Source organism: Marmota monax, unplaced genomic scaffold (assembly GCF_021218885.2).
Source record: "Marmota monax isolate L192 unplaced genomic scaffold, Marmota_monax_Labrador192_F-V1.1 WCK01_AAM20220418_F8-fsc00039, whole genome shotgun sequence".
In the NCBI taxonomy this organism is placed as follows: Eukaryota; Metazoa; Chordata; class Mammalia; order Rodentia; family Sciuridae; genus Marmota; species Marmota monax.
The window spans coordinates 4,180,225-4,205,842 of NW_026693602.1; the positions used below are offsets into that span (position 1 = coordinate 4,180,225).

Genomic DNA, 25,618 nt, shown 5'->3' on the forward strand with positions numbered 1-25,618 from the left:
GGATTTATTTCCATAGGGCCTTTCTTTTGAAGCGAAGGGAATTTCTTCCTGTTCTAAACTGCTGTTTGTGGAACAGGAGTGAGGAACCGTAGTGGGACAATCCCAGCCAGTCTCCAGTGACATGGGTTTGCTTCTTCTCCAGGTACTTGGACAGCGTGACCAACAAGGACAGCACGCTGCCCCCCATCCCTCACCTCCACTCCCTGCTCAGCGACGACGTGGAGCCTTACCCTGCGGTAGACATCTTCAGACTCATTGGAACGTCCTACGAGGTGGGCCTTGCTTCCTGCCTGATGGTGAATGGTGCCTGAGGTTGCCGGGAGGGCAAAGCTGATGTGGGTCCCTGCACCATTGCTATCCTGTCTTAGTCTGTCTTCTGCTGCCATCGCTAGACACCACAGATGGATAATTTATAAAGAACAGAAATGCATTCCTCATCATTCCGGAGGCTGGGAAGTCCAACACCAAGGTGCAGGTTAGGGCCCTGCCTTCCTACTTCCAAGATGGTACCTCGTATTCCAGAAGGGAGGAGCGTCACGTCCCCACCTGGCAGAAGAGCAGAGTGGAGAGCACACTCCTGCAAGAGGTTTTATTAGCAGTTAATCCACGAGGCCAGCTAACCAGCTCCCATGAGGCCCCACCTCCCAGCCCTGTCACACTGGGGATTAAGTTTCAGCACCAGTTTTGGAGGGGACAAAAGTATTGGAGCCACAGCCTTAACCACTGGCTTACCTGCTTCCTTTTATGCTGTGAGAGCTAGTTGTCAGAATTAAGTAGCTACCCGCTAGCTGACAGGGTCTGAATTGGGTCTCTGGAGATGGACACGGAGTGGGCGTAGAATTCCTAGGGTCTAATACCTTGGCAGAAAATGGCATGACAGGCTCTGGGCCTTTGGTTCTTTGCTATGCCCACCATGAAGCCTGGTCTAATAGCAGCATCTGAGATTCAGTTCATTTCCTGTTCAGTGCTAAGTACTTAGATTCCTCTGGAGTAGATAGTCTGAGACTCTTAAAATACCCTTCATCAGGCGGGAGTGGACCAGAGTTCAAGTATTCCTCCAGGGTTGCTTGGGCTGGATGAGGGAGGAGCCTTCTGGTTTAGTATACTCTGAACTCCATAGAACTAACTGAATTCCAGAATAAAACAAACAAACTTCTGGGGTAGCGGCACCACAGTGCCACCTGCCTCCTTAGCAACTAGTGGTTTGGGTGCCCCAAGGATTCAGTGCCCATAACACTTGCTGGTTTCAAATTTCTGCAGAAATGATTATCAAGTAAGAGAAAGAATTATATTCTGCTTTCTATAGATGTTTTGGGATTGTGCTTGGTGATTCTGTATTCCAGCTAGCAACACACTGGATACAAGAGAAATTGTGAAGCTTTGAGTGAGGTAGAAAGTCTCTCTTTGAGTCAAAAATTAAAACTGGTGTGGATATAGAGAGCTTTTCAGAAATGTATGTCTTTAATCCAATATGGGAGAAAGACTGATAATTCACTTCTTAAATTTTCATTCAGACTCCATCATGTTTATTGATGACATTTTAGTTACATGTTAAAATCATAAATGCAAGCATATTGTAGAAATCGTAGACGACTATGAAGAAAGAAAATAACTATCTTATGAGCATTTTACCATATTTTCCTTAAGTATGTTTTTATATTTGCAACATATGCTTAAAAAATGAGGTCCTACTAAATGCTACTTTGTCACATTTCTGTTTTTCACCTTAAAAAAGACAAGATGACACACACCTATAATCCCAGTGGCTCAGGAGGCTGAGGCAGGAAGATTCCAGTTCAAAGCCAGGCTCAGCAACTTAGCAAGATTCTAAGTGAGACCCTGTCTCTCAAATAAAAAATAAAAGGGGCTGGAAATGAGGCCTAGTGGTGCCCCTGGATTCAATCCCTGATAGATAGAAAGAGAGAGAGAGAGACAGACAGACAGACAGACAGACAAATAAAGAAATTCCCTAATACATTAGATTTTGTTAGGAGGCATGCTTTTAATAAATTATCTGTACTATGCTTTAATGAGTTAACAAAATTTATTTAACTGGTCCCCCTCTTTCAATGGACATTTACTTTGGTTTCTTCCAAATGTTCAGCATGATATAGCCTTTGGTGGTAAACTTATACACAAATACCACATCTCTGATTATTTTCCTAGGATCCTAGAAATGAATTTGCTGCAGTAGATCAAAAAATGAACACGATTTCCAAGCTTCTGCTGCACACCGTCCACTTTCTACAAAGGTTGTCCGATTTCTATTCCGCTCGTAGAGATTGAGGATCACTGTTTCACTTCACTGTCTTCAAGACTGGTTATTATCCTAATGTGTTTTAAAAGAATCATTGTCCCGGGACTAGTGGACTTGTGGATAGTACTAAATCAGAGATTTTAGATGATTTATTCATTCAGAAAAAGAGCCCATATGGTCGCAGGCCATAGGCTATTGTGGCTGTGGGGTACTTTTCTAAAGGCATCACCTGAACATGTGCTGTTAGAATTCTGGACCGGAGTAATAAAGGAGGTTGATATGTGGAAATTCAGCAGAAAAGCTAGCCTCATGCCGCAGTGACAGACTGAGGGAAAGGCAAGAGCTGTTCTCGTTTACCTCCTGTCTGGCTGGTCCCTGAGGTGACCTTGGGCTGCCAGACGCCCTCCTGCAGGGTAGAGCAGCGTGGTGCTCTCCTTCCTCTGCCTGGGAAGACCGCCTTCTCCTTTATGTCACACCTACACTACCCGGCCTTGCTGTGTGCAGTGCCTGATTTTTTGTTTTCTCTGCTGAAATGGCCGGCCCTGCTCATTTCCAGGGGCTCTCTGCGTCTTCTAGATGAACTTGCCCATCTTCTTTCCCCCTCCTGTCAGATGGTTGGCTCTGGGTCCTGCCTGTGCATTAAACCACTTTAAAACTTTTCAGAAGCCAAGCTTTTAAAAACACAAATTGCCAGGCTCCATCCCAGGTCAATTAAATCTGAATCTCTGGCATGAAGCCCAAGAATAAGTATTTTTTTTTAAGTTCCCCACAAGATCGGAAATATCCCTGAGCATTGAGGTTCACTGGGCTAGACGGGGCACGGAGCCACGTCTAAGGCTAAGGCAGGACACCTGAGTGTTCTGAGGTATGCAGTGAATTTCCTTCTGTTCTTTGGGGTAATTAGCATGGATGTTGAAAAATAGGCAAGAAATGCAGAAAGCACACTCATATTTTGAGATCTGGCACACACGCTCCCCAGGTTGCTGCTGGTTGGTCTGGTATTGATCAGCCAGGTAGGTAGAGGTGGTGACAAATGCCACATGGATGACATCTGTCTGTCAGACCTCTCAAGCTCCTGTGGAAAAGATTATTTGGGTGACTTGAGGCTCTAGTTTTCTTTTGTGTGAGCCCTGAGAGTGAGAAGCAGACAGAGCTGCAGTCTTGAAGTTTAACTTATAGACAGAGGCTCTAAGGTGACTCTTCCAGATGTTTCCGCAGACACACAGCCATCACAGAGGTTCTGGATGTTCAAGTGCCCTGCCTGGCAGGTTTAATCTGTTGAGCATCTGGGGATGTGTCTGTGCAGAAAGCAGCCTGTGCAGACAGACAGGCAGTCAGGAAGGTGCAGTGTGTGTCTGGTTGTCAGTGATCACTGAGCTGCCCCTAGCTGAGAGCCTGCTCTGTGGGGCAGGGGACTGGTTACATCTTAGACAGCCCTCCCAGGTTTAAAGAAACAAATGCAAGAAATGATTATATAAGTTAAGAAAGGTTGATCTAATTGTTCCAAATCACCAGCTGGAAAGTCTCAGGGCCAGGATCCAAGTCTCCTTAGCATTAAAGCCAGGGAGTTTGTGCTGATTAGAATGGAGATGGAATTGTGGCTGTGCATATGGGGAGTCTTGAAACCACTAATGGATTGGCAACAGCCACGGGAGACTGAAGAGAGTTTTTCTTCAAGTTCATTGTTTCTGCTTCCTGTGCAACAAATTGGAAGGAGTGGGCAAGCAAAAGAGGTACTGTAATTGTCTTAAAGGAAGACCCAACAGACGCAGGAAATAGCCATTTTCTATTAATTTATTCAGAATGTTTTTTTTTTTTTTTTTGGTGGGGGGTGTACTGGGGATTGAACTCGGGGGCACTCGAACACTGAGCCACATCCCCAGCCCTATTTGTATTTTATTTAGAGACAGGTGCTTAGCACCTCAATTTTACTGAGGCTGGCTTTAAACTTGAGATCCTCCTGCCTCAGCCTCCTGAGCCACTGGGATTGTAGTTACCACATCTGGCTAGAAGTTCTTTAGTTGGGATTTTATAAGTGCCTGTCTCATGCCAACCATCATGCCCAGCCCCAGTGTGAATTTTTTTTTCATTCCTTGTTTTTATCATATAGATATTTCCCATCACAGTACAAGTTAAAAAGCTAGTATAATACATTTCCAGTAGCCCATCACTCAGTCCCAATAGTCCTCAACATTTTCCTGATTGTTCCTGTGGTGCTGGGGACGGTGCTGGACCTCCTGTGGGCCAGGCAAGCGCCCTACCACTGAGTCACATCCCCTGTCCTGTTGTCCTGATCTTTGTTTCATCAACTTCCTTTTTAGATTTCTCCTGGAGTGTGTTAAAGACAACTCCAGAGAGTGTGTTGTGTCACTTGCAAGCCCTTCCTGATCCATCTCTATCAGATATTTGGCAACTGACATGTTTTTTGCTAATCTATGACTGTGACTTTCTAGTTTAATTTTTAAAAGTTTGTTTAACCTTTAAAAAAAGGATATAAGTTAAGTGAGTGGACTATTAGTTGCAAATTGTAATCAGCAGGTTTTATCAGATGCAAAAATGGGTGTTCCCCCTTCTACCTCTTGTCAACAATATTAGGAATAACAGCTACCATGGTAGTGGCTTTACCTGGGTAGGACATGAATTCTTACACCAACCCAAGGAAGAAGGAATATTTTCCCTAATTTTCTGGTGAGTTCAATCCCCAGCACCATAAAAAAAAAACAATAAAAAAATAAAAATAAATTCCAAGCCAAAATATAATAATTCAGGACATCAGTTTTTCAGATCTTATCAGAATTAATGACCACAAGGCTGAGGATAGGATGATGTCATTTATCCCTTTTAGAGATAATAGAACTTTAGCTCAAGGGTTTCCAGTAGGTAGAACTAGGATTCAGATCCCAGCCTGTCTGTCTCTAGCATGCTTTTCCTTCTTTCTTATGTATTAGAAGCTTGTTGAAGCTACAATCAAGAGTCAGTCAACACATTCAGGATGTTTTACATTGAAACTGATTAAAATAGCTGTGTAATATCCATATTTACCTTCTGTGATAACCCGAGAACTTCTTCTCTAGCCCTTTCTATAGGCAAAAGACCTCAAGAGATTTGGTACCTTGAGGGGCGTAAAATATAATATAGAAATAGCATGTGATAGATTTTTAAATAAAATATACAAATGATTAAAATATATGAAATGTAAACCTGCCTGCTGGCCAAGCACCATGAGATCATTCCTTATTATGAATATAGTCACAAGTTGCGACTTCTCGAAAACTCTGAGTGCCCTGGAGAGGGCAGCCTGCTCTAGAACATGAAGATCCCAAAAGCGAAGCCTTCACTTCACCTCAAGTCCCTGCTGCCCCTTGTCTCCTCCTCCTGACCTTCTTCTCTACTCCTGAGCATCGGCTCCTGCCAGCACTGGAGTCCACATGTGCAGACAGACGCCCCCACCCTGGCATGCTGTGGGTCTGGGGGAGCCTCCTCCAGGTACACTGAGAATCCCTCTCCTGGGGCCTGGTCTCTGCTTCCTGGAGCTTACACTCACTCTCCATCGATTCTCCCCTTCCCGTCCACTCTTCCAAGGTGGAGACCCTTGCAGGACAAGGTGTTTGGAGATTTTCTGATTATAGAAAGGGCTCTCTAGGGGGATGATGCTCAGCCCCCAGCTAACAGTAGTGAGCCCTGTTCTGTGTACCTCACAAATTAAGAAGCACTTAAAGACTTAAAGGCATTTTTTAGCCTAATTTGAACGTCTTTGTCTCTCCTTTTTTTTTCTCTTTGTTCCTGGGGATTGAACCCCAGGCACATTACTACTGAGCTCTATCCCTAGCCCTTTTTGTTTTTTAAGACAGAGCCTCACTAAGTTGTTGAGGCTGGGCCTCAAACTTACAATCCTTTTGTCTCCACCTCCCAAACCACTGGGATGACAGGCGTGCCCCACTGCACCTGGTGACCTCATCTTTTTTAAAAACAGAAATAAACCATAGGCCTTTGGATATCAGAAACAATGCCTTCGGGGCTGGGGATGTGGCTCAAGCGGTAGGGCGCTCGCCTGGCACGCCTGCGGCCCGGGTTCGATCCTCAGCACCACATACAAACAAAGATGTTGTGTCCGCCGAAAACTAAAAAAAATAAATATTAAAAAATTCTCTCTCTCTCTCTCTCTTTCTAAAAAAAAAGAAAGAAAGAAACAATGCCTTCTTTTGTTTCAGTAAATTTCCTGTGATAGACAAACTTGTTGGGATCATTCGGTGACCTATGGCCTAAGTTTTTATTTTTTTAAGCTGTAACATTTGGATATTTCCTGTCCTCTCTGAAGATTTAGAAAGAAGGAGCCTGTTGAACTTGATTGCATTTGGCTCTATGGTCTCTGTTTAAGATGCGCATCTGTTTTCATTCTGTCCCTGTTTTTCAAGGATAACCTAAATCACAAATTGACTATGCAGCATGGGAAGGGGTGATATGGTGGCTAGGCTGGGCATGCAGCTCAGTGGCAGAGCACTGGTCTGGCATTCCTGAGGCCCTGGGTCTGATGCCAGCATTGGGGTGGCGAGAAACTTTGACATTGAAGAAATGATGGTGGGGGTGGCAGAAACCAGAGAACACAACCTGAGAGGACTCGTCTCCACCTCATTCCTCTATCTGATCCACTTGCTCTTGCTCCAAGTCCCTGGAGTTGGGGGGGACCTCTGCACACAGGGTCAGTGAGGTGGCAGGAACAGGGCTGCCTACCTGCTGTTGGTGTCAATAACCAGGGGCCAGGAGGCAAGAAGGAAGTCCTGCCTGCATGGAAAACAGCCTCTCTGCACATCGAGACGTAGGAAGTTAGATTAGAAAACAAGCCACAGAACCATTCTTCAGATAAAAAAACAATTGAGTAGGAGAAGGGATACAAATGAAGGTGGATGGTTTTGTTTATTACTTAAGGAAAGGGAGGTTTTAGAAAATTAAAATAATTTTAATATGCACACCACCAGCACTAAATTCAGCTGATTGGGGAAAATATCTCCGTCACATTGGTGCCTTCATTCTTTGCATGGAACCTAGGTGTGCAAAGCCAGGGGGACAGCATTGTGTCCAGACCTTTGTCTTTATTCTTGGCCTCAGGGTAAGCCAAGCCGCTTTTATTTGCCTGTTTTTTAGCATTTCATTCTGTCAGAGCTCCTCCAGAAGTGGGGTGTGGCGGACAAGCCCCTCCATATTGATCTCACTTGCTTTTCTTTAGACATATTCCAGGAATAGCCAGCCTGAACCTCAGAATCCACAGCTTCCTCTTAGATTGGGACATTTGCTCCAGAAGAACTTGGGGCCATTGTGTTCTGTCTGTGACGAGTTGCAGAGACCTGGCGCCGGGAACCGTCCTGTCTGACAAATAGCAGCATTCAGTTCCTGTTGAGGAACAGCCATGTGGATTTAGTTACTGTACAGTTCTACAAGAACAGCTTTGGGGTCTCACTTTACAGAGCATCAGAAGACTCCACTAAACTGTTTAGTCACATAGTTAGCTGGTGAGAGAGAGAGAGAGAGAATACTACTACCCTGCTTAAAGCTTCTGTGGCTTTACATCTCACACACATAAAATCCCAAGGCCTTCGAGCCCTTTATATGAATTCTTTCTGACCTATGATACCTTCTTTGGGAACATACTTAGAAATGGGATTTCTGGGTTATAGGAATACATCTGTTCAGATGCTGCCAGACAGATTTCCAGAACGGATGTACCACTTCATACACCAACCAACCAGCAGTATCTGAGCATATCGGTTGCACCTTATTCTTGTCAACGCTTGGTATTGTCTGTAGCTTTTATCCATCCAGTGTATTTAACCCTTGTAGCCATTGATTCTGTGGGTGGAGCCTCAGGCTTTAAGCAGTTTGTGTGTTTGTTTTCCTTTTGCATTTCTAAGAGATGTAAAACCTTACATGTTCTTTCTCTGCCTTCAGATAGGAAGACTCACTGTGGCTTTTAAAACAGTTCAACAAACTTGCAGGTAGTGGTAGGCATTTTACCTGAAGAGATGGCTCACTTATCATCTTCTTGGTGATTTGTTGACTTATGGAAGACACGTTTGACTTAGAAACGTCATTCAGCTGGTCACATGCATGAGAATTTCCAGATATCTCTTTGGAGTCACCAAACAGCTTTAAATGGTCAATAGAAGTGTAGTCCAGTTGCCTGGCATGTGACAAGTCAATTGTCCTTGTGTCACAAATGTGTCAGCCAACTTGCCCACATGATACTCGGTGCTGCAGCAGATTTTTTTCAGAAACACTGATATTGCTCCTTTGCAGAAATTTGGAACCATCCGGGCAGACTTAATTGAACAGATGAGATTCAAACAGAGACTGAAAGTGATCCAGACACTAGAGGACACGACCAAACGCAACGTGGTGAGTCCTGCGCCAGCAGCAGGGCCTGCTGTCCCCACCCTTGCTCCTGCTCCTGCCAGCTCATAGAACTTGGAGGAAGGAGGTTAGGGGCTTTCCCAGTACGACACTTTTGGGGAAATTCACCATGCTCTTTCTTTTTATAGGTACGAACCATTGTGACGGAAACTTCCTTCACCATTGACGAGCTGGAAGAGCTTTATGCTCTCTTCAAGGTGAGTTTCAAAGTAGACCCAGGCCTGCCCGAAGGAATGGAGGAGTTTGCTTTAATGATTCAGTGAGTTCTTGATTCTGCTCTTAACTCGTTAAGGGGTGGTGTGAGTCTTCATGTGCCTACGTGGCAAGGTACAGCTAAGAGTGCAAAACCAGACCACTTAGTCTGAAAAAGAAAATAAACAGATTCTCCTCACTAGCGTAAGCTAATGTCTTAGCTGTTTCCTCTCCAGATGATACCATCACTGTTTTGTTTGACAAGCAAAAAGGTTATTTGCCTTTTAACACTTGTCAGAAGAATGAGAGTAAATCTGCCTAAAATTCTCAAAATTTATAATTTCCTATATTAACCTATAAAGTGCCCTTTAAAAAGATAATTTATCTAGAACTAGAACAAATTTGTTTAAATGCTTCAGGAAAAGGATCATGGATTAAATTCTTGGATTTTAATTTTAGTATTGAGCCCTACTTTCTTACCCGCCCCCCCCTCCCCACTGCTGGGGACTGAATCCAGGACCTAGCACATCCTTGATCCTTGAAAGAAAATACTATGTTAATAACTCAATTAATGTAAATATTTTTCTTCTAGAAAAAAAAAAGGTTTGTCATAAATATTATTATTAACATCATAGGAAATGGATAGGGGAAAATATTTAAAAACTGTCTTTGATGCAGGTACCAGTTTTATCACCATCTGTAGTTGACTGTCAGAACTAAATCTGGCTACTTAGAGCAATACAAAGATGGCACCGGAGAAAACACAGAGGAAGAAATAGCAGCAGGGCCAAACACCAATCCTTCTAGATATTGTTGACTTCGGAGAGAAAGTTCTAACATTCCTTCCTGCCTGTTAGCCACTAGAGGGCGCCAGTGTCTTATTAAATATTTGTGTGCCTGGTAAAGTATCCTCCCCTATAAAGTGTGCTAAAGGTGTGTATCAAATACCTATATAAATTAATAATTAATAATCAATATGTTAGAGTCCCTGAATTCTTCTGAGAGGACACAGAGGCCAGGAGAGATGGAGAGACTCTAGTTTCACAGCCGATTAGGATAGGCTACAGCGGCATTACCAACAGAGTAGACCACATGACCCCATCAACCTCTGATCAGCACCTGAGGGTGACGGATCCTGCACCAGCTCAGTAAAATTTTATACCTGTTAAGCACCTGTAGCTAATTGCTCAGTGTAAACTGGTTATCCAAATCAAGGGGTCCCTGTTTCATAAGGGAAATATAATGATCCAGTGGAGGTCAGATTGTAAAGGGATGCTGAAGAAATCTGCTTCACTGGAGGGAAGAGTGGAAGTAGCCCCTGCAGGCAAACAGACAAGAGGTTTTGACAGTAGAAAGATGCTGTAGGACAGCCAGGGAGAAGAGCCAGGGGCTGTCCCAGATCCTGAGATCGTGGAAGCCACTTCTCCCCTGGGCTACTGCACTCTGCTCTGTGCACCTTTAGGTGTGTGTCATCTGACCCTGAGACTATTGCCTGAAGAAAGCAAGCTTTTCTCATGCTCACAACCCCTGCCCTGGAGGCACAGTGACCAACCCAAATTCCCTAGGTCTGTATCACTCCTGAAGAGAACCTGAGACCCTTGGCCCCAGCACTGTGGAATTAAAAAAAAAAAAAAAAATCAGTTATGAAGCTTTCTTGAGTCTTCAGCACATTTTAATTAGCTTAGAATCATTTCACAAACATTTATTGAGCATTGTGGTATGCCAGGGACTCTGCCAGATTTTTTAGTTCTGAGAAAAGCCATTTCTGGCCAGGCACAGTGACACATGCTTATAATCCCAGCAGCTCAGGAGGCTGAGACAGGAGGATCGAGAGTTCAAAGCCAGCCTCAGCAAAAGTGAGGCGCTAAGCAACTCACTGAGACCCTGTCTCCAAATAAAATGCAAAATAGGGCCGGGGATGTGGCTTAGTGGTGGAGTGCCCCTGATTTCAACCCCCAATACCGCCCACCTCAACGAAAAGCCATTTCTGGGTGTTTTCCTGCAAATGAAAAGTAATGTTTCATTTTTCCAAGGAGCTCACTGCTTAACTTTGGGATAAAACCTGGGTAAATGGCTGCACCTGATACACATTTGATAGACTATGTGGTTTGGGGCCTTTTGTTTTGCTCTTTCTTGTACACTTTCCATATTGTCCCTTCTGTTCCAATCTCCATGCCCTTAGTCCCTAAGTGGTGTCAGAGGGGTCTCATCCCTGAATGAGGAGAGGAGAGGATCTTTGCAGGCTGTTTCCTCCTGATTGTTTTGGGTCCCTTGTGAGCACCAGCACTGTGTTCAGACCTGGCTCAGAATAGCCCAGGGGCTCTCTTAGGGGGAAATGCTTTGAGCACCATTATCAGTGATGCAGCTGAGCAGAAAGGGGCTATTTGATCCACAGGGGCTTCCTGGGCTCCCCCCAGGATAGTTCAGAGTATGGCTCAAACCAGCAGGCTGCTGGCGCCTCTGTATCTCCGCCCACCCCCATCACGTGGTGCTTCTACCCTGTAGCCAGGAAGGTAGTCTAAGGCCCTGGGGGACCTTGACACTGCTTCCTTTTGTCTGCCATCTGCTGGAGCTGCATTGCAAAAAAATAAAAAATAAAAATAAAAAAAATGGCTGATTCTGCTCACCACTCCCTTCTAGATTTTTAGCTACAGTTCCCAGTAAATAATGGTGGTTGCTTTAGACATTGGTCTTCCGAGCACCTTTTCTGAGTGCAGAATTGAAGTACTCATGCTCACAATGGAATTCCCCCGCTCTTCAGAACCTCTGGGCAGGGAGCCGTCTGCTGTGGAAGAGTTTTATTCTATTGCATTTGCTCATGGTGAGATGCCCAGACAGTACACTAGGGAATAAAGTAAAAATAGAGTCCTCCTCTTCATGCTCCTTTGGCCTCCCCACCTAGAGCAGACTTAATGTCTGTGTGGGGGTGGCCCTCCTTCCAGACATTTCTACCACAGACTTATCTCTGTCACCTTCCTAGCATAGATCATTCATACTTCTCCCAGAGTCACCAGTGACCTGGTGCCTGAAGAGGCTGCCTGGTTCTCCAGGGCAGGATCTGGGAGCAGTTCTACCTAGCCCTTCTATACTAGGCATTTTTCTGGAGGTGTCTGCGGAGGCGTGAGGCCAGGAGACCACACTTGCGGATGGACGACTGTGTGACTGTGGTAATAGTTAAGTGTTTGGGGGCCACGGGAGCAGGAGGTAATCATCCCGCTCATTCTTTCTCAGGCAGAACATCTGACCAGCTGCTACTGGGGCGGGAGCAGCAACGCGCTGGACCGGCATGACCCCAGCCTGCCTTACCTGGAGCAGTACCGCATCGACTTCGAGCAGTTCAAGGGGATGTTCGCCCTTCTCTTTCCCTGGGCGTGTGGCACTCACTCTGACGTGTTGGCCTCCCGCTTGTTCCAGCTCTTAGATGAAAATGGCGACTCCCTGATCAACTTTCGAGAGTTTGTCTCTGGGCTAAGTAAGGATGGGCTCTTATTGCGAGTCTGAGTTGGGATGGGACAGAGATGATGGAGGAAGAACCCCAGGGTCCCTCGATGCTGTTCTCTGGGTCGCAACCCTGCACGACCCCTGCAGGTTGGGTCTTGAGGACAGAGAAGCACGTACATGGCTGGCAAACTGATTGTAAAACGTGTTTCTAGTTAGGGCTCTAGTATATGGATAATTCATTTTCTTCATTAGGCAGCTGTCAGCCCAAGTTCAAAACACCATGTCAGAGAATGCACAAGGCAAGAGACGTTAACGTAGTCTCTGTGACCTCACCCATGGTAGGGTGACCAGGAAAAAGTAATGTCTAGGTGGTATAACTTGTCTTTGACAAAAGAATATCATTGATTTGATATAATATGCAGTCATCCACAATTTTATGACATATAATTTCTTAAGAATATTTCACAATGTTTTTAATAAAGGGCTGAAGAAACACAAGATCACTGCAGGCTGAATGGAAGTCGTTGGTCTCCACTTCCCGGGGATGGAGGACACACGCCCACGCCCTCCACCTCACCAGCAGCTCCGGAGCTGCTGCTGTCCGCCAGCCTCTTGCCTGGCTCCTTACTGCTTTTTTCTTATTGGATTCTTGCTGCATTTATAACTGGGCAAAAATGCTTGGCCCAGCTGATGTGAGGCGGTGGGTGTAGCAGGCACTATGTCAGGTTGTCAGGATGGAGTCAGAACTCTTTAGCCCTAATTGTGCCAGCCCAGGACCGTGGGCCACATACCTTAAATGATAAGCCCAAGGAAAGATGGAAGGGCAGGCAGGCAGCCAGCAAGGATTCTGAAGGGCACCCTAACTCTGGAACAGTAATATCTAGGAGGTACAAAGGTCAGGGGAAGTGGAGAGTTTTTGAAATGGCAATGTTGTCTTAGATGTTTAAATGATGTCCACGTTGGAAAGCTCTTTCCATGTGCCTACGGTGGGACTTGGAGGAATTCACCTCTGCCAAGGACAGGAACGGTTCTGAAGCTTTGGAACTTGAACTGTGTCACTTAATCCAAACAACAGCCCTTTGAATTAATAATGATAAAGGCAGCTACCAGTCATGCAGGATTTACTCTGTGTCAGGCGATGCTCCAATGGTTTATGTGTTTTTAATTTGCTTACAGGGACACAGATACAAACTTGGTGTTTGAATCCAGGCAGCCTAGAGGCATGGTTTGTACTGTTACTATTATGCTTGATTACCTGTCTTAGGCTCCTGTAACAAAGTAAATTAGGCCAGGGAATACATAAACAACAGAAATTTATTGCTTACATTCTGGAGACCAGGAAATCTAAGATCAATGCAGCAGCATAGTTAGTTTCTGTGGAGAGACTGTTCCTCTCATAGGTGGCTCCTTCTGTGTGTCCTTGCATGCTAGAAGCACAAACAGCCTCCTTCAGACCTCTTCTCTGAGGATGCTGATCCCATTCATCCAATTCCTTAGGCCCTAATCATACCCCAGGGGTCCCATATTCCTGATACCATCACAATGAAGCTCAAGTATCAACACGGGACTTTTAGAGACATTCAGCCACAGCATTCCCTGTCTACTTACTGTTATTGTTCCCATTTTTCAGCCGATGAAATGAGAGTTCAGAAAAGTAATTTGCTGAGACATTGATTTTCAGGCGATCAGTAAGAAATCTGTTATGAAGCTAGACCAAGAGGCACAGTTAGGACATACTGGCCCCAGGGGTAAAGTAAGGCCCACCTGTTTCCAAAGTTCATCCTTTTACTACTGAGATAACAAAGGGAAATATCTTCTAGAAACTGTCCAGGGAAATAATGATTGAGAGTTGACATAGAAAGAGGATGTGGTAAGAAGACAGGAGAGTCAGGCTTGGTGGCACATGCCTGTCATCCCAGTGGCTCAGGAGGCCGAGGCAGGAGGATTACAAGTTTAAGGGCAACTCTGCGATTTAGCAAGGACCTAAGCAACTTAAAGAGACCCTGTCTCTGAAAAGGACTGGGAATGTGGCTCAGTGGTTGAGCACTTCTAGACATCCCCACTACAAAAAAAAAAAGGGAAAGAGTATACAAACTGGGTCAGATGAGAAAGTCAGAAATGTTGGAGATGCCTGGCCTGGGAACATAAATTGCTCAGAAACCATGGCTTAGGACAGAATAGCTTCCCTGAAGACCTGAAATATCACTGCCTAGAAGAGGCCATGGGTCTATTCTGTTTGGCTTTAGCAAAGGGACCACGGGGAAGTGAAGTGGTTCTGAGCCATTTTCCAGTCATGGATCTTCTAGGATCTGACATAAATTGATGGGCGTTGTCTTCCCAAGAAGTGACACATGTACATAATCACAAAATGTCACGTTTTATGGGGTCCATGGACCTTATAGTGAGACCACAGGTTAGAGGAATTTAGACTAAAGTAAAAGTTGCAGAGGGACTTTCAGTGTTGAGAGAGTGCACCTGGGACTGGATGCCTCTGGCTGTAAGGAGCAGCTCTCTGTGACTGTCTAGCAGAGGCGAGACTGCACCCTCCCCTGGGTGGGGACAGGAGAGCCCCAGGATAAGTGGAAGGTTGGCCCAGGCAACCTTTCATGTCCCTTTCAGCCCAGATGTAGGATTCCTCCTCTTCTTTTTCCAAATCTGATCATCTTTAGGCACTCTGAGAATATATATTAAGGATTTTCAAATTCCAGGAATAAATGTGAACTTTAAAGAAAAAAAGAAAGGATTCTTGAGATTGAAACTATAATGACATAGCAGCAAATACATCAAACTAAATTAAAATGAAGAAACTTTTAGGAGAACTCAGAAATGACTAAAAAGGATTTCTAAAATAAGTAATGTGAAGCAATCTCAAACTTATTGTGCGTTTATTTCTGAATTCTCGTGGTTATTTAGGATGTAGAGATCCAGTTACACGAATTTCCTCATCAATAACTGTACTTACTACATGTCAGGCACTATTCAAAGTGCTCTATGTGTGTAACACCCATAGTCCTTGTGTTTCATGGAGGCCTGATGTCAAGATCATGGGTAGAATCTTCTTTTATGATCTTACCTCACAGAAGGGAACTGAGGTACAGAAATGCTAACTCTCCCAAAGCACATAGTAGGTACAAAGGATTTGAAAATAAGACTCCTGGTTCCAGAGCTCCTAACCCAAATATGTCCTGGACAGACTTGTTGTCACACAGTGTCTTGGTTCCACTTTGTATTACAAAGTGGACTTTCCCCTGGAGCACAATGCTTGGGAGGATCACTAGCACACACAACCTGGTTCACCCTGGTACTTATGTGACTTCTAGGTGCCGCATGCCATGGGGACCTCACAGAGAAACTCAAACTTCTGTACAAGATGCACGTCTTGCCTGGTAAGTGAGCTACACAGACAGCATACGTGCCAGAAACCAGGATCTGGCCTGAAATCCACCCCACCCCATCCCCAAACACACACCACACAGGTTTTCTTTTTCTTTTTTTTTTCCTTTGGTGTCAACTCTGCCTCTTTTTGGTATGCAAAATCATTCATTGGTCACTGTGGACACACTGAGACAGATGATGTGAGTTCCTGAATCAGCTTGTGCTTGACCATGGTCTGACGTATGAGTTGTGCTAATAGAAAACAGCACGAGCATCTGCGAGAGAAATGGGGTCACCTTTGGGGAACCAGGAATGTGAGAGAGAAGATGACACTGGGAGGTGCTGGGAGCCTGTCTCAGGGGACCCCTCTTCACATTGGCAGGCACAAGTGGACACCATAGTGAACTTTTGAGTTCAGTGTTAAACAAGGCTGTTCTCAGCTGGGATGTATCTAAGCAAATACCAGAATTACAAAATAGAGACTGGCACTGAGGATAGAGACAGGGAAAACTTTAGATTTGGGGATTTTGTTTATAGTATACAGTGACCTAAAATTGGTTTATAAAGCATGATGCCATGAAATTTGGGGATTTTTTTATAAAAAGGAAAACATAGAGTTTGGTATGAGGCTGTTTAAAAAGGAAGATAGGGTTAGAAATGGAGTGATTTCCACTAAGGTTTTAGAGATGGTAGGGTCTCCCAGGCCCCCAGTAATGGGCCTCCACCCCACTCTTGTAACTTTAGCTTTTCATTCTCCCCATCACTTTCTCACATAGTTCAAGCACACTTTGATTGAGTCATGTCACTACAGTATGACAGTTGTTTCCTCCTTCTGCAGAGCCATCCTCTGATCAAGATGAGCCGGATTCTGCCTTTGAAGCAACTCAGTACTTCTTTGAAGATGTCACTCCGGAGTGTACACATGGTAGGAGACCCTTTCACCAAGAGTACTCTACTTCTCTTTACAGAGCCCTCTGTGCTTAGAAACAGACTTGCCTTGGAAGCTAGTCAGTTAAGAAGGTACAGATGTCATAGTCCGTCAGCAAAATCCCACTCACTGTCTATTTTGTATAGCACATAAACCAAGAATATTTTTATATTTTAAGTGGATTTTTAAACCAAGAATAAAGTATTTCTTGCCATGTGAAAAGTCTATAAAATTTAAATTTTAGGGCCTACAAATAAAGTTTTACTGGAACACAGCCGTGCTCATTCACTTACACTTTCCCTATGGCTGTCTTAATGCTCTAGTGGCAGAATTAAGCAGACCATATGGCCTGCAAAGACTGAAATACAGTCAGCTTTCTGTGTCCACTGGTTCTGTAGCCACAGATTCAACCAAATGCATATTACATATTCTGAAAAAAAATGCATCTATACTGAACATGGACAGACCTTTTTTCCTGTCATTATTTTCTAAACAGTACAGTATTAACATTTTTCATAACATTTACACTATTAGGTATTTTAGGTCTCTAATGGTGATTCAGAGTATACCGGAGGTGCACATAGGTTAATGCAAATACTGTGCCATTGTACATAAGACATGAGCATCTGTGGAATTTGGTATCAACGAGGGTATCCTTAGTGCCCCACAGAAACCAAGGATGACTGTATTTTACTATTTGACCCTTCACAGAGGAAATGTGCCAACCTCTCCTCTGTGTGATTATTAGGCCTATGTGTGCGAGATGCAGCTCATTGTATATATCTCCAAATGCGTGTATTCACTTCTGTGCTGTCTTGTCTTGGGTGAGTCCAAGCACCGTTCCTCAGCTTGCTACTGGACGTCTGCCTAATTCCTTGCTCAGCTTCATCCCTTCTTCTAAGTCTGAAAGTAAACATCAGGTTGTTCCTGAGTTCTTTGGCCTCTTAAATCTTGCCATCCCAGAATAAGCACAACTTAGACCTGCCCTTAAACTGCAAGCACCTAAGTGAGTGGATAGAGAGGTTGAGCCAGACTCACTTCTCTTAGGACTGACAAGTTGAGGGGAGACATCCGGACACTTATTTAGGCCAGTGCAGGCAGTTCTGCATCTCTGAGCCTCAGTTTCCCTGTGTGAAAATGGAGAGGATCATTGTCACATTAGGTGCATGAGGACCCAAGGAGATAATGTAGGAAGGCTTTTCCCATAGTGCCTTCACACATCTACAATATTCTTAGTATCGTTAGCCATAATATTCTGACTACAAAATGTTAGCTATATCTTTCTTAGTGGATACATATTTCTGGAAAGGAATCTCTTGTTTGGGAAATGCTTCAGGAATGGTCACATGCTGATAGCATTTGATAGCCTCAAAAGATTCTTTTTAAAGAATGTTTTTTTTTTCCATTCCAAAAGCACTATTGCTTTGCTCTGAAAATTGTAAGACAGTAGATAGAACATGTAAGATAAGCTAAAGATGTCTTAAAATTCTAACCACACAAAGGTAGCAGTTAATATATTAAAACATTTCTTTTCAGTATTTTTCACATAATATATGTAGTCAGGTATACACACACATACATACACACACATCAAATGACCTATACAATTTTTGTTGTTGTTGTTGTTGTTTTGTGTGTGTGTGGTGCTGGGGATTGAACCCAGGGCCTTGTGCATGCGAGGTAAGCACTCTACCAACTGAGCTATATCCCCAGCCTCTGTTGTTGTTTTTAAATGTCTGAAAAACTGTGTGTGTGTGTGTGTATGTGTGTGTGTGTTATCATCAATTATACCCATAGAGCTTTGTGTCCTGCTTTTCTGACTAAAAATCCAGTGAGAATGATAGTTCCACTAAAAATTCTCTGAAAGCATGATTTTGAAATGTCTACATGATATCTGCTTCATGGGCTTACATACATTAAATATTTTTTTATATCTACTTTTTTATTAAATTATTTTCGACATTCAGAGGAGAGGAATTTCCTGGTGACACATACTACATTATCCTCACTTTGTCTGAACAGTTGCTGAGGATAGTCTGACCTCACTTACTGTGAAGGTCACCTACCTGGCCAACTGGCCTCCTCTGGGCTGGCCAGAGAGGTGCTGCAGTCCACACATCCTGCAGATGGCAAACTGAGTCTTCATCTGAGGACCACTGCCCCTGCCTTTTGAAGTTCTTACGTGCCCTATAATTTGCTGTTTTAAGAAGAAAACAGAAAACAATTTCAAGTGGGTTCCTTAAAAGTCATATTTTTGAAATGCCAAATTATAAATCTTGAAATATTTTATGGCACATAACAGTTTAGAAAAAAGTATCTTTCGTCTAGGAACATAGATTTTAATTTCCTTAGAAGAGTGAGTTCCTGGTCTTTTGCGGGGCCTGGCAAAGATAAAATCAATTTTCTACCTACAAAGTTAAGAGGATAATAGCACAGAGAAGGGAAAGAAAGCACATTCATGGGAGTAAGCACCATCTTTATTAAATTCCAAAGACTGTGGAGCTTCAACTCTTTAGTTTTTAGTTGTACACAGAACCCCAGCTGTGAGCAAGAAATCTGGGGGAGTCCTTCACTTAGAAATGGGACTGTCAAATAAAATATGAGACCTTCAGAAAAATTCTAATTTCAAGAAGTAATTTATTTTTAGTGTAAGTATGCCCCATGTAATATTAGGGATATACTTATACCAAAACAACAACTACTACAACAAAGTATTCATTGTTCATCTGAAGTTCAAATTTTACTGGGTGTGCTGGTTTTGTTGTTTGTTTTATTTGCTAAATCAGACAGCCCTACTAGAAGTCTGTTTTCCATAACACGGAAATATTGTATAACACGACATTTTTTCTTCTGGATGTTTCTTGGTAGTTGTTGGATTGGATAGCAGAAGCAAACACAGTGCTGATGATGGCTTTGTTACAGTGAGTCTGAAGCCGGACAAAGGTACATGTTTTCTCCTCTGTGTTTCCCTTCTTGCCAAGCGAGCCCTTGTTTCTTGACCTGCAAACACTTACCTTTTCACATTTGGGTTTCAGGGAAGAGAGCAAATTCTCAAGAAAATCGTAATTACTTGAGACTCTGGACTCCAGAAAATAAGTCTAAATCAAAGAATGCAAAAGATTTACCCAAATTAAATCAGGTAAGTTCTTACTTTCTAATCCTGAAGCTGTTTTTTCCGGTCAGGTCATACATCATCAATGTAGAATAAACACCCTTCAAAGATAATGGTAACCTGGGGGCATTTGATTAGTATCTGTTTGGATCTACTTTTTATGCACCAAAAATATGCTCAGTTGTAAGAAAATGATCTCCTCAGAGAAAATTTGAACCCCAAAATACTCAATTTTGAGACTACACACATCTCATCTCAATCATTAAAAAATACCCTGAGAGTCTCAGAAGAAAAACCCCTGCTGTTTTCATATTGCTGTGCTCAGATATAAAGATGTCTGACACAAGTTTTCCTTAGAAAGCTAAAGTGTAATGAGGGAGAAAAAAAAAAAGATGTAAGTAATTATAACAGGATGAAAATGCTGTTTCCTAAAAGCAGGACAGGTAATCATCTGCTAGGGGCATTGCTTCTGCCTGGGGAGATGAGGGGAGTGTCCTGGGAGAGGACCTGGGAGCTAACCTTGGAAAAATGGAGATGAATTCTAAAGTGTGGAGGTGTGAAGAGAGCTAAGTCTAGGGTTTCTTTGAGATGTCAACAGGGAAGACAAGGGGGCAGCGAAGCAAAAGCATGACATAGTCAATCTCCTCATTAGGTGTTGGATAGACGGTTATTACTTATTAGTTCCACTTTCATGGATGTTGAAACTTTCAAATTAAAAAAAAAAAAAAAATGAAAACTCCCATAAAGAGACTAGAAACGTCGTACCCATCCTCCTCCGGGGGGAACTTTCTGGGGATCTCTGGAGTCTTGGCTTAATGGGGTACCAGTCCTGTCTCTGGGCGCCCCACCCACCAGATTTCACTTTCTTGGGGTCCTTCCTGATCGCTTTCCAGGGACAGTTTATCGAGCTTTGCAAGACAATGTACAACATGTTCAGCGAGGACCCTAACGAGCAGGAGCTGTACCACGCCACCGCGGCGGTGACCAGCCTCCTGCTGGAGATCGGGGAGGTGGGCAAGCTCTTCATCACCCCGCCGGCCAAGGAGGGCACAGGCGGCGGGCCACCCTGCCACCAGGGCATCCCGGGCGTGCTCTTCCCCAAGAAGGGGCCCGGGCCGCCCTACGTGGTGGAGTCCGCGGAGCCGCTGGCCGCCAGCCTGGCCGGCGACGGTGAGGAGCACTCCCTGGGCGGTCAGATGGAGGATATTAAGCTGGAGGACTCCTCGCCCCGCGACAACGGGGCCTGCTCCTCCATGCTGATCTCCGACGACGACACCAAGGACGACAGCTCCATGTCCTCCTACTCGGTGCTGAGTGCCGGCTCGCACGAGGAGGACAAGCTGCACTGTGAGGACATCGGGGAGGACACGGTGCTGGTGCGCAGCGGCCAGGGCACGTCGGCGCTGCCCCGGAGCACCAGCGTGGACCGGGACTGGGCCATCACCTTCGAGCAGTTCCTGGCCTCGCTGCTCACCGAGCCTGCCCTGGTCAAGTACTTTGACAAGCCCGTGTGCATGATGGCCAGGATCACCAGTGCAAAAAACATCCGGATGATGGGCAAGCCCCTCACCTCGGCCAGTGACTACGAAATCTCTGCCCTGTCGGGCTGACCGGGCGCCTGGGCGGTGGAGGGGAGCGACTGACCTATGTTCTGTGTGGGGGTCTCTTTTCCTTTTAAATTAAATATTTGTTAGTATCTGGCTCGAAGCCTAGTGTTTTCATAATGTGATACAGTAAAAACTGTGGCGAAATATCTAAACACCTCAATGTAGACACTGTACTCTCTTGCTGGGGGAGGGGGGTTCCCAGAATACCGCTTATTCAGTGAATTCCCCCCAAAACAGATGAATCTGTCAGTGACGTGTATTATAACTTATTAATCTTGCTGTTGAACTGTACACATGGTTTAAAAAAAATAGTGCTGTTTAATGCTAAATAAGGCAGCAGTCATTTCTGTATTCGGACTTTTAAATAAAATTAGAACTGTAAGAAAAAGGAAATGCCACAAACACGCAGCTGTTCTTGGCGAAGGTCTTGTTGGCTGGGGATATCCTGCACCACTCTAGCAAGTATTAAGAATATTTTTCAAGATTTGAAATATATTTCCTAAAAATCCTCTATTCAAAAACCACATCCAACAGATGTTCCCCGTTAAGGGGAAAACATTTGGGGTTCCAAACAATAATGGAAGTGTAACTGATTTTTTTACATGGTGGCAAGGGCACTCGTACTTGATACAAATACCAGACCAATTTTACATTAACAAATGGTTCTGATTATTTATGTCATCTGGCCAAAATCCATGGAAAGGGAACAGTCTTTTGTTACAGAAAATGTGCATGTGGCAGCAGAGAGGAGAGAACTCAGGATGGGCTTTTTCATTTTGTTTCATTCTGTTTTTGAAAGAGTAGAAATACTGATGCTTCCGATACTGGATTTTTAGCTTCTTGTTATGCAAATAAAGCAAAAAAAAAAAAAAACCAAAACAATGGACTATACCATTTCCATACTCTCCATAGATTCCAGAAGTTGTACTGTGTATGGCATATGACCATCTTTTTGTTAAATCGATGTAGAGATCATGTAAACTGAAAAAAAAAAAAATCCTGCAAGGTAATGTAACTAAATGTTTTGAAACAGGGCTTGTCACCTTATATAAAAGAATAGTATGCTCTATTTCCTGAATGGATGTGGAAATGAAAACTAGCACACCTGCACTTTGAATTCTTGCTTCTTTTTTTATTGTTGTTATGGTTTCATTTTTTACAGATGTTGGGAGGTTTTTCTCCTTCTTGATGAATTCAAAATCATGTTCACATTTCCTTTGCTTTTTCTGAATATTCCTTTCAACACATTCCTTTATTTTATTATACCTTGTGTCCTCGTTTTAGCTGTTGCTGCTGTAATTTTTTATTTTGTTTACAGAACGATTTTTAAACTGTCAAATGAAGTAGAGTTAACCTCAAATAGGATAAATGTGAAGAAATAAAATACTTCAGATATGGCTTTTTATCTTTGTGCTTGAGTTCCTGCCTAAGGCAATGATGTTATTTCTTTGACAAGTTGGTAGGGAAAATTTTATTAGGCAACCAGTTTGACTAAGTTAATATTTATAGGCAAATATTTTGAGATAATAAATAAAACGTGTTTCATTTTAATGAGTGCATGTGAAATAAGGAAGAGAAGTGTGTTCTATCATCTGATTTAAAATAGTTGTCCCAGGAAAGTAAGAACAGGTTGGAAATTTTTCTATTTAATCCTGATTAGTACACTGACACCATTTGGTCAGTTTAATCAAGTATCTAGCCATTTATTTGATTTGACTCCAAGATGGTTACACTGCAGATGTGAGCTCAGTGTCCCACCCCAGTGGACTTGAGCCTCCGCCTCCAGAGCCCTGGGCAGTGGAATATTGGGGAGCTTTCACATAGGAGCACTTAAAGGGACAGCTCCTGACAGGGAAAGAGAACAGACCACAGCGAGGGAAGTGAGGGTGCCCAGAACAGGGGTGGGGACACAATCCCTCCAGCACCACCTTGCCCCTGCGTCTGGCCAGGAAGGGGATAAGTCATGTAGAAGTACCACAAGCAGCCCCAGGCAACACAGCCTCCCCCCAAGGTGACACAGGCCAGGAACCCTGGCAGCAGGCAGAGGGCACCACTACAGCCTGATCTCTTCAGGCCAAACTTCTCTAGGAAGGGTGGCTAGAGTTCTGCTTCTTGCCTTCTAGGCTTAAGACATTCTCAGGGACCTCTAGATCTTAGCAGAGTAGCCTTGGCGGGGACGCCTGACTGAAGCCTTGTCTTAGTGCAGCTCCACTTCCTGAATTCAACAGGGAAGCCCAAGGGGAGGGGCCAGCGCCACCTGACCTCTCCTACCTCCAGGGAAGGGCTCTAATGGTGCATTCTTCATTGCCTATCTTGTAAGAAGGCTCTTTTGTTCCAGCATCACCTTCCAACTTGAGAAGAACAGGAAGTGATGGGGTGAGTGCCAAGAATCCAAGTATTTCACTCTAGCTTCTGCTTTACAATGACTCCTCCATATAACATTTAAGTTCTTTGGCTTTTTTTTTTTCTTCTTTTTTAGTACAAGGAATTGTGCCCAGGGGTGCTTAATCGCTGAGCCACATCCCCAGCCCTTTTTATGAGACAGGGCCTCGCTAAATTGCTGAGGCTGGCTTTGAACTTTCAATCCTCGTGCCTCAGCCTCTGGAGTTGTTGGGATTATGGGCTCCTCAGGATATGGCTCAGTGGTTAAATGCCTTTAGGTTCAATCCCCTGTACCAAAAAAAAAGAAAGAAAGAAAAGAATTCAGCAAAGACTCCAATCTTTATCTCCTGAATCCCTATGACCTTAGGTGTTGGACAGATGGTTTATTACCATCTATTATCTATTACCTATCGCTATTGTATCTGAGAAATATGATGCATAACTTTCCAACTGGGTCACTCCCAGATCTCAGGACTCCTGCACAGGACACTTAGTTATTTTATCTTCTCTGTGAGGTCTCTCACTGATGCTCCTGTTCAGCTTGATTGTCTGGTTATCCCTTCATCCACTATCTTCCCAACTCAATACAATTTCCCTGATCCTGTGTGGCTACCACCCACATTGGCCACTCCATAACCCCCTAATGAATTGTTAGAAACATCTGCCTTCTTCACTCACATCTGGACTGCTGATTAGTAGAGAGCCAGGGGAAGAAATTTCACATTATAGATTCATGCTTCAATTTTATGTCTTTTTCTCCTCTGATGAGTCCTGAATGCCAATCAACAATCCCTGATCCATATCCACTCCTCCTACTCCCCAAAACATTTTAATTTTTTTACTAGTCTCTTCAAAACCCCAAACCCCACATGTTCACCCTCTTCACTGGAAACAGATGGTGAGTTTACAGGAATGGTTGGAGCCATCAATTGCCACCGTCAACTCTGAGCCCCGCCACAACAACTTCCACGCGAACCTGCAACCTCCCTTCCTCTATCCTCTTGCTGGGAGAAAAGAAATCAGCACACTTATCCTCCTTTATCTTCCACACCGTCTTCACAGTAGATTTATTGGCATCAGATAGTGAGAATATGTTCTCAATCTCTTCACTCTGTTATCCAGTAGTTACTGCCTTATCTAACTGTGTTCAATAAGGCAATAGAACATCATGCAAGAGTCCTCTACATGAGTTTCTTCAACTGTGGTCTAACCTTGGCTCAGGTCAGCAAGACTGTTGGACTTGCCACTGCACTGAAACCACTCTTGTTGAGGATACCAGTAGCTCCCTGCTGCCGGATCCAGTAAATTCTGATTCTTTAGTGGTGGTGGCTGTTATGTTTTGTAGTGCTGGGGTGGAACCCAGGGCCTCACTGAGCTACACAAGCTCACAGGGCCACACACCCAGCCTTGGCTACTAATTAACTTATTTCTTCTTTCTGCAGCATTTAGTTCTATTGACTCTCCCTTATTAAAATCCTCTCCTCCCTCACCTGGTCTCTGTGATGCCAATATCTTTGAAATATTGACAAATACAACTAGATGCAATAACACATGCCTGTCATCCCAGCAACTCAAGAGGCTGAGGCAAGACGATCTCAAGTTCAACACCAGCCTCAGCAACTTAGCAAGGCCCTTCCTCAAAATATGAAATAAAAAGGGCTGGGGGTATGACTTAGTGGTTAACCGCCTCTGAGTTCAATCCCTGGTACCAATAAATAAATAAACAAACAAACAAATAAATAAATAAATCAAAGAGAGAAAGAAAAGAAAAAGAAATATTATATTGACAAATCCTCCACTGACTTTCCTGGCTTCATTCTTAGCCCAACCTTCAGTGACAACACCACAGGGATCTGCCCTGCGCTCTCAGGTCTTGCCTGCAATGAGCTCACCCACTTCCATGAGTTCAATGCCACTCT

General features: G+C 43.9%; 1 protein-coding gene across 1 annotated transcript in view; it reads left to right on the forward strand.

The window, feature by feature from the left end:
* The window catches only part of Tbc1d9 (TBC1 domain family member 9), a 109,237-nt gene extending 86,522 nt beyond the window's left edge, over window positions 1–22,715 (forward strand). Inside the window, exons 13-21 of the mRNA XM_046459558.2 lie at window positions 143–272; window positions 8,549–8,647; window positions 8,791–8,859; window positions 12,086–12,326; window positions 15,616–15,681; window positions 16,509–16,595; window positions 19,467–19,541; window positions 19,634–19,737; window positions 20,604–22,715. Coding sequence (XP_046315514.1) covers window positions 143–272; window positions 8,549–8,647; window positions 8,791–8,859; window positions 12,086–12,326; window positions 15,616–15,681; window positions 16,509–16,595; window positions 19,467–19,541; window positions 19,634–19,737; window positions 20,604–21,320 — 1,588 coding nt within the window. The 3' untranslated portion in view covers window positions 21,321–22,715. The remainder of the gene's footprint in view (window positions 1–142; window positions 273–8,548; window positions 8,648–8,790; window positions 8,860–12,085; window positions 12,327–15,615; window positions 15,682–16,508; window positions 16,596–19,466; window positions 19,542–19,633; window positions 19,738–20,603) is intronic.
* The last annotated feature ends 2,903 nt before the right edge of the window (window positions 22,716–25,618 follow it).